The sequence below is a fragment of the Aotus nancymaae genome, unplaced genomic scaffold (assembly GCF_030222135.1).
Source record: "Aotus nancymaae isolate 86718 unplaced genomic scaffold, 86718_ANA_hifiasm-v0.15.2.pri h1tg000006l, whole genome shotgun sequence".
Classification (NCBI taxonomy): domain Eukaryota; kingdom Metazoa; phylum Chordata; class Mammalia; order Primates; family Aotidae; genus Aotus; species Aotus nancymaae.
This window is the reverse complement of record NW_026988417.1, coordinates 98,134,451-98,147,556: the sequence shown is the minus strand read 5'-3', so window position 1 is coordinate 98,147,556 and position 13,106 is coordinate 98,134,451. Positions and strand designations below refer to the sequence as shown.

General features: G+C 40.0%; 1 protein-coding gene across 1 annotated transcript in view; it reads left to right on the top strand.

The window, feature by feature from the left end:
• WWC2 (WW and C2 domain containing 2) overlaps nt 1-13,106 on the top strand; it is a 210,430-nt gene that overhangs the window by 193,053 nt on the left and 4,271 nt on the right. The window contains exon 22 of the mRNA XM_012472558.3: nt 11,246-11,373. Within this exon, the coding sequence (XP_012327981.1) occupies nt 11,246-11,373 (128 nt within the window). The remainder of the gene's footprint in view (nt 1-11,245; nt 11,374-13,106) is intronic.

Below are 13,106 nucleotides of genomic sequence, written 5' to 3'. Positions count from 1 at the left end.
ATCACTTGAGGTCATGAGTTCAAAACCAGGCCAACATGGTGAAACCCCATTTCTACTAAAGATACAAAATTAGCTGGGCGCGGTGGCAGGCGCCTATAATCCCAGCTATTCTGGAGGCAAAGGCAGGAGTATTGCGTGAGCCCAAGAGGTGGGGAGGTTGAAGTGAACCGAGATCTCGTCACTGCACTCCAGCCTAGGTGACAGAACAAGACTCCATCTCAAAAAAAAAAAGAGGATTTGTGTATCTGTCAGATGGAGATAACAACTGTTTTTAAGTATGTATTGGCAGACTGATTTAAGATGAGACCACTCTCCCTCATTAAATGTATATGTATTATGTAATGACGTCTCCAGCCATTTGATTTAATTAATTCATTTTGTAAGACAATGTTGCAGGTAACTTCTGCAAATATAGGCAGTTGTCAGAAATAAACTACTGGTTCAAAAATTGTATTGAGCACTTGAGCCTTTATGAGTTATGTTAAACAGACACATCCTTTGCCCTCCTGAAGCTTTTGGGCCCAGTGTAAACATCTCAACCACCAAGGCAAACCTTGAGTCATAACTCAAATTAGTAACTAGGCAGCCTCCTAGTACACCTACAAGAGGAAGTCGGTGCCTTGGGTGGAGGACAGCAAATAGGGGAACAGAGTCATCGTGGCCCTTTTACCGCATAACAGTAGTCCTCACCATGAATTACATAACTTTCTAATATGAATGTAGGAGGAGTAACAAGTAACCTTATTTTACTTTTTTAAAAGAAAAATAAATATTTAAGTTCTATTTTCTTTTCATTCTTTTTTTTTTTTTTGAGACGGAGTTTTGCTCTTGTTGCCTGGGTTGGAGCGCAATGGTGCAATCTCAGCTCACTGCAGCCTCTGCCTCCCGGGTTCAGGCAGTTCTCCTGTCTCAGCCTCCCAAGTAGTTGGGATTACAGGCACGTGCCACCACGTCCAGCTAATTTTTTGTGTTTTTAGTAGAGACGGGGTTTCACCATGTTGGCCAGGATGGTCTCGATCTGTTGACCTCTTGATCTGCCTGCCTCAGCCTCCCAAAGTGCTTTGATTACAGGTGTGAGCCACTACGCCCGGTCTTAAGCCTTATTTTCTATTTCACAGTTTGTTTATATAGCTAAAGGATTATCTTTCTATTTAATACTTACTAATAAATAAACGTAAGTTTGGATTTTATATCAGGGAAGCTTTATTCACTATTTTACAATATTAGGTGTTTTTTAAACTCAAAGCACAAATTAACATTAGTTTTTCCCTGATAATGGAGGAATATAAACAGGTATATGAATATACTGATGTAGGCTTATTGTGGAGAGTTTTTTAAACGATATAGTACATGCCTGCATTTATTTATCTCCAAATCTAATATAGCCACATGTTCATTTGCCAAGATTTTATTTATTTTTTTTATTTTTTTATTTTTTGGAGACAGAGTTTCACTCTTGTTGCCCAGGCTGGAGTTCAATGGCGTGATCTTGGCTCACTGCAACCTCCGCCTCGCAGGTACAAGCCATTCTCCTGCCTCAGCCTCCCAAGTAGCTGGGATTACAGGCATGGGCCACCATGCCCAGCTAATTTTTTATATTTTTAGTAGAGATGGGATTTCTCCATGTTGGCCAGGCTGGTCTTAAACTCCCGACCTCAGGTGATCCACCCACCTTGGCCTCCCAAAGTGCTGGAATTACAGGCGTGAACCACCGTACCCGACCCTTGCCAATACTTTTAAATGTTAAATCCCACTTGAACACTGCAGCCTAGAAATAATTTAAATGGGTGATTGTAGAGGGTTTGTTAGATAATTAAGCTGTAGCTACTAAGTAGAATGTTATGAAATCATTAAAAGTTATAGGCTGTGGTTTCTGGTTCAGCATATAAGGAGTTTGAAGTCTTCAATCTAACAGCAAGTAAACAGTTGAACAAAATGAAAAATCAATTCTTAGATCAGAGAGGTGAAGTCATAGGGCGAACTGCTGTGCCCAAAATTGGAGTGACAGGCAAGCAGAACAGAGAATCACAACTTACTGGAGCAAGAACCTATGAGCAGTGACCTCTGCAGGAACCCATACTAGAGTAAGAAAACCTAAACTATAATTAACACACTGCTGGAGACTCACTATAGAGAAGTCTGAGAGTTAAAAACTGCAGGAGTACCCAGTCATGAGAGGGGGGCCTCCCCACACTTTTGTTAGTTTTACTTCCAGGAGCTTGACTGGGTCCTCACGATGAATGTTGAAAGAAAACTTTTCCCCTGATTCTGGCAGAGGGAGGGAAAAAGTAGCCATTTGAAACACACAAGAACATTCTGTTCTTTTTAGCAAGGATTCTGCCCTCAGGAGAAACTATATTATCAGAACTTAACTGACTTAGGTAAGGGAAATATTCAGCTCTAGCCCCATCTAATCTTCCATGTGGAATTAGGGGAATACCCAACTCCAGCCCATTCTAGATAATTCTGTTCCACCTAAGGAGGGGGAAAGACTGAGAACACTTGTGAAACTCATAGCCCAGGGGCACAGGCCTACTAAAAGACTAAAACCTGTTCATAGAACTATAGAACACTTTCCCTCTTCACCCCCATCTCACCACCACAACACCAAAGGCCTGTGTACCAGAGTTTCTTTCACCTACTGTATTATGTCTGGTTTTGAAGCGAAAATTACAAGGCATACAAACAGGCAAAAAACACAGTTTAAAGAGGCAAAACAAGCATCAGAACCAAACTTACATATGGTGGGGATGTTGGACTTATCAGACCAGTAATTTAAAATAACTGTGATTAATATGCTAAGGGCTGTAAGGAGAAAAGTAGGCAACATGCAAGAACAGATGGACATCATAAGCAGGGAGATGGAAATTCTAAGCAAGAATCAAAAGGAAGTGCTAGAGATCAAAAACACTGTAACACACCTGAAAAATAACTTCGATGGGCTCCTACTAAACTGGACATGACTAAAGAAAGAATATCTGAACTCTTGAGGATATGTCAATAGAAACTTCTAAAACTGCATAGCAAAGAAAAAAAGAGACTGAAAAAAAAAAGGAAGGAACAGAATATTCAAGAACTGTGGGACAACTACAGAAGATGTGCAAATGTGTGATAGGAATATAAGAAGAAAGAGAAGGGAACAGAAGAAATACTTGAAGGAATAATGACTGAGACTTTCTCCAAATTAATGTCAAACATTACACTACAGAGCCAGAAAGCTCATAAAACACAAGCAAAATAAATACACACACACAACATTACACCTAAGCATATCCAAACTGCAGAAAATTAAAGATTAAACAATTTTGAAAGAAGCCAGAGGGGAAAAAAACTCCTTCCTTATAGAGGAACAAAGATAAGTATTACATCTGACTCTTCCTAAGAAGTCATACAAGCAAGAAGACAGTGGAGTGCAATAATTTAAATTGTTGAGCGGAAAAAGAAATCAACCTGGAATTCTGTACCCAAATACAAAATTATTCTTCAAAAGTGAAGGAGAAATAAATACTTTTTCAGACAAACAAAAATTAAGGACGTTTATGGTCAGTAGACCTGCCTAGCAAGAACTGTTAAAAGAAGTTCTTCAGAGAAAAGGAAAATGATATGTTAGAAACATGGATCTTTACAAACAAAGGAAGAGTATTGAAGAAGGAATAAATAAAGGTAAAATAAGAACTTTTCTTATTCTTTATCACATAAATAATTTGTTTAAAGTAATGATAGCAACAGCCTATTCAGTTATGTACACTTACATCTGTGTATGTTACGTGTAAGTGAAATGAGTTGCAGCAATAATGCAAGGGACAGGAGGGAATAATTAGGGACATTTTGTTATTATAAGGTACTTGTACTACTCATGAAGTGGTATAATGTTATTTGGAAGTAGATTTGGATAGTATAATACATACTCCAGAGGAACCACCAGAAAAAGAGAGAAATACAAATGACATGCTAAGAAAGGAAAGAAAATGACATCATATAAAAACACAAAAGGCAGTGAAAGAGTAGAAGACAAACAGGAACAAACAACAAGGGCAGCAAATAGAAAACAGTAACAAATTTAATAGATATTAATCCAGCTATTTCTTTAATTACTGTAAACATCAGTGGTCTGAATACACCAATTAAAAAAGTTTGTCAGAGTTGATCAAAAAAGAACCAACTGTATTGTTTATACAGGAAGCCCACTTTAAACATAAAACACATATAGACTAAATGGATAGAGAAAGATATACAATACTAATACTAATCAGAAGAAAGTGGGAGTAGCTATATTAATTTCAGATGGAGCAGACTTCAGAGCAAAAAATGTATCCAGTATAAAAAATTTTGAAAGGGCATGACATAACAGATAATAAAGAGGTTAATTGTCCAAGAGATAACAATTCTTTTTTTTTTTTTGGAGATGGAGTCTAGCTCTGCACCCAGGCTGGAGTGCAGTGGCGCCATCTCAGGTCACTGCAGCCTCCACTTCCCAGGTTCAAGCAATTCTCCTACCTCAGCCTCCTGAGTATGTGGGATTACAGATGCACACTACCACACCTAGCTAATTTTTGTTTTTTCAGTAGAGACGGGGTTTTGCCGTGTTGCCCAGGCTGGTCTCGAACTCCAAACCTCAGATGATCCTCCTGCCTCGGCCTCCCAAAGTGCTGGGATTACAGACATGAGCCACCATGCCCGGCCAGGATAACAGTTCTTAAATATCCGTGTGGCTGACAGCACCAAATATATATGAGACCAAAAAAAATTTAAATAAAGATGTTTAACAATTCCTAAATGTTCTTAATTTTTAAATATCTATATGACTAACAGTACCAAATATATATGAAGCAAAAAAAAAAGAAAACTGGCAAAACTATAAGGAGAAGTGGATAAATTGATTATTATCCTCTGTCAGAAATTAACACACCCAGCAGGCAGAAAATCAGTACACATAATTGAACTCAATAGCACTATTAGTTAACTGGATATAATTGACATCTGTAGACTACTTCATTTAATGACAACAGATGACAGTCTTCTTAAGCTCACTTGGAACATTCACCAAGATATAGGCCATGAGGACGTAAGTTACACTGTCTGCTTTTACCACAGTGTAATTAAACTAGAAATCAGTGATAATTGTAGCTGGAAAATTCCAAAATACTTGGAGATTAAACGGCACACTTCTAAATAACAGATGGGTCAGAGGAGAAATCTTTTTTTTTTTTTTTGAGACGGAGTTTTGCTCTTGTTACCCAGGCTGGAGTGCAATGGCGCAATCTCAGCTCACTGCAACCTCCGCCTCCTGGGTTCAGGCAATTCTCCTGCCTCAGCCTCCTGAGTAGCTGGGATTACAGGCATGCACCACCATGCCCAGCTAATTTGTTGTATTTTCAGTAGAGATGGGGTTTCACCATGTTGACCAGGATGGTCTCGATCTCTTGACCTCGTGATCCACCCGCCTCGGCCTCCCAAAGTGCTGGGATTACAGGCGTGAGCCACCGCGCCCGGCCAGGAGAAATCTTAAGAGAAATTAAAAGGTATTTTGAACTAAATGAAAAAACAACTTAATCAAAATTTGTAGGATGACTTTTGGAGGACAGCCACTGAGTCTGTGGACATTGCCCCAGAAGCAGGAACTATGGTATCCTCTCCTCTTCTACTTCTCATTACAACCAGTAAAGGCTGTTCCTACTGTAAGAAAAAAAATTTTGGGATGCAGCAAAAGCTGTACTTAGAAAGAAATTTATAACATTGAATGCATATACTAGAAAAGGGGGAAGAACTAAAATCAGTCATCTAAGTTTACACCTTAGGAAACTAGAAAAAGAAGGGCAAACTAAGTCCAAACTAAGGATAAGAAAAGAAGTCATAAACCTTAGAGCAAAAATGAATGAAATTGGAAACAGGAAATCAATAAGCTGGGTCTTTCAAATAATCAATAAAATTGGTAAACTGCTAACCAGGGTAAGGAAAAAGGGAGAAGACACAAATTATACTACATCAGAAATGACAAAGGAGACATCACTACAGGTCCTGTGAACATTAAAAGCATAATAAAGAAACACTGTGAACAGTTCTATACTCTCAACTCTGATAACCAAGATGAAATGGATCAATTCCTTCAAAGATACAGTCTGCCAGGAAATAGTCTGAATGGGCTTATATCTATTAAAGAAATTGAATCAATAATTAATAGCCTTCCCAAATAGAAAGTACCAGGTATAAATGGATTTACTAATAGATTCTTCCAAACTTTTTTTTTTTTATTTGAAACAGAGTCTTGTGCTGTCACCAAGGCTGGAGGAGGGCAGTGGCATGATCTTAGCTCACTGCAACCTCCACCTCCTGGGTTCAAGAGATGCTTGTACCTCAGACTCCCAAGTAGCTGGAATTACAGGTGCCCACCACCACACCTGGCTAATTTTTGTATTTTTAGTAGAGATGGGGTTTTACCAGGTTGGTCAGGCTGGTCTCAAACTCGTGACCTCAGGTGATCTGCCCTCCTCGGCCTCCGAAGTACTGGGATTACAGACATTAGCCACCATGCCTGGCCTGTACCAAACATTTAAGGAAAAAACTATATTAATTCTCTGCAATCTTTTTTGGCAAACAGAAGCAAAGAGACTACTTCCCAACTTATTCTGTGAGGCCAGCATTATCTTAATACCAAAACCAGGCAAAGACAAGGAAACTATAGACCCATATCTCTTGTGAATGTAGATGCAGAACTCCTTAACAAGATATAAGCAGATCATATCCATCTATGCAGAAAAAGAATTTCATACCATGACCAAGGGAGATTTAACCCAGGTGCACAAGGCTGATTCAACATTCAAAATCAATTATTGTAATCAATCACATCAACACCTGCTCGTGCTAAAAATAACCCCCAGCAAACTAGGAATAGAAGGGACCTTAAGGAATATCTACAAAACTCTACAACCACCATTATACTTAATGCTGAAAAACTAGAAGCTTTCCTGCTAAGACTAAGGAACAGGGTAAAAATGTCCTCTCTCACATCTTTTCTTTATCACATTAGAAATCTTAGCTAATGAAATAAGAAAAGCAAAAAAAGATACAAAGTTTGGGAAGGAAGTCAAAATTGTCTTTGCTTGCATGTAAGATGGTTGTCCATGTAGACAACCTGAAAGATTTGACCAAAAGCAAAACTAACAAAAACAACTCTTGGAACTAGTAAGTGATTGTAACAAGGTTGTAAGGATATAAGGTTAATATGCAAAAGTTCATCACTTTTCTATATACTGGCAACGCACTAGTGGGATTTGAAATTAAAAACAATGCCATTTACATTAGTATCCAAAAAGTGAAATACTTGTAAATCTAACAAAATATGTATAAGGCCTATAGAGGAAAACTACAAAACTCTGATGAAAGAAAATTTAAAAGGAACTAAATAAATGGGAAGATATTCCATGTTTATGTATAGGAAGACTCTATACTGTCAAGATGTTGGTACTTCCCAAATCAATCTGTAGATTTAATGTAATTCCACTCAAAATCCCATCAAGTTGTTCTGTAATAGTCAAACTGATTCTAAAGTTTATATGGAGAGGCAAAAGACCCAGAATAGCCAACTCAGTATTGAAGGAGAAGAATAAAGTTGGAGGACTATGACCCTACCTAACTTTAAGACTTACTATAAAGCTATGGTAATCAAGGCAGTGTGGTAGTGGTGAAAAAACAGCCTAGAAATAGGTCAACCCACTTAAATATACAGTCATCCTTCAACATCCATGGCAGGGATTGGTTCCAGGACTCCCCATGGACACAGATGCTCAAGTCCCTTATATAATATGGTGTAGTATTTGCATATAACCCACATCCTCCCGAATGCTTAAGTCATTTCCAGATGACTTATAACTATTGCAATTTAAATACCATGTAAATAATTGTTATACTATATTTAATGACAGTAATACAGTATAATATGGTAATAATGTCATCAATGGAATAATGACAAGGAAAAACAGTGTCAGTACAGATGCAACCATCCATTTTTTCCCAAATATTTTCTATTCATTGTTGGCTGAATCTATGGATGTGGAACCCACAGATAACAGAGAGTTGACTGTATTCAACTGACCTTTGACAGAGGAGCAAAGACAATAAATTTTAAAAAGATCTTCTTTTCAACAAATGATGCTGGAACAACTGGACATCTATCCACATGCAAAAAAAAACATGAATCTGGACATAGACTCTCCTACACCCTTCACAGAAATTAACTCAAAATGATCACAGACCTAAATGTAGAATGTAAGCTATAAAACTCCTGGAAGTTACACTAGGAGAAAATCTAGATGACCTTGCATGTAGCAATGGCTTTTCATATACAATACAACATCAAATTCATGATCCATGAAGGAAATAAATGATAAGCTGGACTTCATTACAATTTAAAACTTCTCTGTGAAAGACACTTTCAAGAAAAAGAGAAAACAAGCCACACTTTGGGAGAAATATTTGCAAAAGTTATATCTGATAAAGGGCTGTCATCTAAATTACAAAAAACTCTTAAAACTCAACAATACAGAACAAATACCCAGTTTAAAAATCAGCAAAAGACGTGAACAGACACCTCACCAAAGCAGATATACAGATGGCAAATAAACACATGCAAAGATAGTTAACATCATATGTCAATAAGAAATTGCAGATTAAAACAACAATGAGATAGCTCTATACACCTGTTAGAGGACCAAGATCCAAAACACAGACAATACCAAATGCTGACAAGGATGTGGAGCATCAGGAGCTCTCAGTCATTGCTGATAGAAATGCAAAATGGTACAGCCACTTTACAAGGCAGTTGTAGATTTCTCATAAAATTAAGCAGATTCTTACATACAGTTCAGCAGTTGCACTCCTTGGTTGAAAACTTACATCCACATGAAAACCTTTGCATGAATATTTACAGCAGCTTTATTCATAATAGCCAAAACTTGAAAGCAGTCAAGATGTCCTTCAGTAGGTGAAATGGTTAAATAAGCTCATATATCTAGACAGTGGAATAGTCTTCAGCATCAAAGAGAAATGAGGTATCTATCAAGCCGTGAAAAGACATGAAGGAAACTTAAATGCATACACCAAGTGAAAGATGCTGTTCTAAAAAGGCAGTATGCTGTATGATCCAACTGTATGACATCCTGGAAAAAGGAAAACTACAGAGCCAATGGAAAGATCAGTGGTTAGGAGGAAGAGAGGGAGGAATAGGCAGAGCACAGGGGAATTTTAAAGCAATGAAACTCTTCTGTATGATATTGTAATAGTGGATACATGTCATTATACTCTTGCCAAAACTCATTGAACATACACCACCACGAGTGAAGCTTGATATAAACTATGGATTTTGAGTGATAATGAAGTGTCAGTATAAGTTCATTGATTGTAACAGATGTACCACTCCATTGGAGGATGCTGATGGGGGAGAGGTCATACATGGGTGGGGACAGGGAGTGAAAGAGAACTCTACTTTCCACCCAGTTTTGCTTTAAACCTAAAACTGCTCTAATAAATAGACTATGTTTTTTAATGTTATGTGAGGAAGGTTTAACCTGAGAAAATATTTACAATATATTATTGATTTTCAATAATTATTAAACAATTTCTCTTCCTTGGTGTTGTTTTTCTCTGCCACTGGTCTTTACCTGTGTTTTGTTTTGGTTTTTGAAACAGAGTCCTGCTCTGTCATGCAGGCTGGTGTGCAGTGGTGTGATCATAGCTCACTGCAGCCTCAAACTCCCAGGCTTAAGTGATCCTTTCACCTCAGCTTCCTGAGTAGTTGGGACCACAGGCGCATATCACCATGCCTAGCTAATTTTTTTTTTTCCTTAAAATATGAAAATAAGGAGACAGTGTCTCCCTATGTTGCCCAGGCTGGTCTCAGACTCCTGGCCTTAAGCAGTCTTCCCACCTTGCCTTCCCAGCATGGACTTCTCTGTTTTATTCACAACCATAACCCCACCTCCTAGTACAGAGCCTGGCATATTGTAAAAAATAATAATAATAATAAGGAACAGTAATAGTTTAATACTGAAATAATATATTTAATGATGTGTTGGGTGCTGTTCTAAGTACTTTGCATATATATCTACTCATTTAAACTTTGTAACTTTGAAGTAAGTACTTATTCCCAGTTTACAAATGGAGAAACTAAGACACCAGGAGGTCAAGCAACTTGCCCAGATTTACTTGCTGGTAAGTGGTGGAAATGGAATTTGACCCCAGGCTGTATGACCTGAATGTTTGCTCTTCATCAGTTTATACCACCTTTCCTTAGAAGGCAGTCCACAATATTTTTGATTGGGTGAATGAATGAGTAAATGAATATGAGTGAAAGAATGAAATGAAAAGGCAACTCTTAATAGAGTATTACGAGTCCATTTTTATTTTAAAATGTATAATGTACAGTATCCAAATTTTCATTATTACTAAGAGATGATAAATTGTAGTAAAGTCACACGGAATATTATTTAGCAATGAGGAAAGTGAGTTACAACTACATATAGCAGCATGTATGATTCTCGTGAGCATAAAGTTGAGCAAAAGAAGCCAGACCCTAAAGAGTATCTGTTTACTGTTCCATCTTACCAAGGACACAAGAGGCACAAGTAACCTGGGCCATTAGAAGTCAGAATGCTGGGAACCCTAGGGGAGGAGGTGGAAGGGCACCACGGGGGGCTTTTTGGAAACAGGAGTGTTCTCCCCTTTATCTGGTGCTGGTTACATGGTGTGTTCAATTTGTAAAATTTATTTCAGCTATACACGTATATCTGCAGTTTTTTTGATTGGTAAATTCTACTTTAATAAACAGCTCTTTAAATGGCTAAGTAAGAAAAAAGCGTCAAAAAGATAAATAGGAGTTTGAAAGTATATTTGCCCAAAACATTCATTAACTGTAGATATTTTTTGAAAACAGTGCTATGAGTAATTTTCAGTTTTATTTTTGAGAGTTCTTAGGTTTTTCAGATGTAATAAAATTGTCACATATTACCTGTGAAATTTGATTTCTAAAATGTGATTAAAATGAATTTGCCCCAAAATTGACCTATGCTCCCACTCAGCATGCGTTGGGCACGTGGGTGTTGGTCCCTGATGGGTGATAACAGGGGCACCAGCCCACTGGCTACCTTCCTTGCCCTCCTGCTTTAGTCACAGTCTTTCAAGCCTCATAGGATGTTCAGGGATTTCTAATCAGTGTTTTGTGTTTGTCTTACATTTTTATTCCCTTTTTCAGGCTGAACAGTCAAAAGAAGAGCAGAAGCAAGGTTTGAATGCAGAGAAATTGATGAGGCAAGTCTCCAAGGACGTGTGTCGGCTCCGGGAGCAGAGCCAGAAGGTGCCTCGGCAGGTGCAGTCCTTCAGGTGAACGGCCCCATCCAGGACAGCTTTTGCATTGTCCTCACTTGGTCTGGTTTTGTAGGAATTCTCCTCAGTGCAGCGAAAGTTAATTTTAGGATCTGAGAGAGAAATCCTCTGTTCCCCACTTTGAATATATAATTTTCTGTTTGCACCTTCCTGAGGTGATAAATGTGACTGGTAGAGTTAAAGACTGATGAAAGCCTAACTCCCCCCAAGAACCCAGGGTGTCTGCAGCTCTTAGTAGCTCTTAGCATATCTCACTGGGCTATCTTCACACAGGATACAAAGGTACAGAAAACCCAGGTATCTTTGGAGTTTTGTTCACTCATTTTACAGGCATTCCCTGGGCAGCCCCATAAGCCTTGCACCGTGTCAGGCCCTGAGATGCGGAGGCTAAGAACGTGTGTTCTGCTCTTCTGGGGGGGTTCTGGGCTGTAGCGGGGACAGGTGGGTAATCAGGTCATTCAGTGCATGTGGAAAGAGCTAACTAAAGGTATAGGGAGGGACCTGTGAGAGATGCGGGGGAGCCTGTTTGTGTGGAGCAGGTGCTGGGGCTGCGGGCACCAGCAGGAGAAGATGATAAGAGAACCCATCATGAAAGGGTGGCTGCGAGTTCCTTAGGCACCTAGAGGAGGCAGTTTGGAGTGGGACATCGAGGCAAGAAGAAAAGCACTGATAGAGGCACAGACCTTAGAAGTCAGTCCCAAGCTCTGTGGCGCATGGGGAGTTGCCAGCTGGGGAGCCTGCCTGGGAGAGCTGGGCTCAAAGTACACAGGCCTTGGACACTGTGCAGGCTTCCAGCTGTGGTTCCAGATGCTGGGGGAGCCAGCAGGGCTTTCCCTGCACAAAAGTAAATGATGGAGTTGGGCTCTGTGTGGGGCAGATATCAGAGGCATTGTGGAGAGTGAGTGGGGAGAAATGGGTAAGGATGCCCAGTGAGGTTCATGGGGGAGTGGTTGCCCTGTGATACCAGCACTCCAGATGGAGAGCGCTGAGGACCAGGGGTATGAGGACGATGCTGACCTCTGCCGTGGGCACACCAGGCAATGCCAGCAGGCCAGCGAGGTAACCATGACCAGCAGACAAGTGGGAGTAAAAATCTAAAGCCGTGGTTAGGGGTCAGTATGGAGATTTTAAAACAGGAGTGCTCATCCTCGATACGTGGTCCCCTCGATGGAAATGGGGCAGACATCCCAGAAAACGTGAAGGCGATGGAAAGGAGGCCTGGTGGGCACCAACCACTGAAGGGCACACCCCAAAAGAGATACTAGAAGGAGTGGCTGGAGAGGTCAGAGGAGAACCGGGGGCCTGGGGCCGAGGGTAGGGAGGGTAGGGAGAGGAGATTGATGGAGAGAACTGAAAAGTACACTCAGGATCTCAGCACACCAGGGATGGTTTCGGTCCCGTCGGAGGGAGCTCAGCAAAAAGGTTTGCTCACACTGGGTTTTGATTTGGTTTTGGTTGGTTTTGCATAGACGCATCTTTGGAAAGCATTTAGGCTAAGCAGGAGAAGCCCAGACGCAGCGAGTGTTTTTGAAGTCTGGGGAAGGTGGGTCACGTGGTGGAGCAGGGACACCTATGGCAGACAGGCTGGGGTCCAGTGCCAGGCAGGAGAGCAGGGCAACACACCGTGCGACTGCAGCAGGGTGCCTTAGTCGGCTCACGGCCCTTTCGTTTTTATGTGACATCTTGTAGTAGAGAGGTTCTTCCACCCTCTTTTCTGCCAAAGAACCACA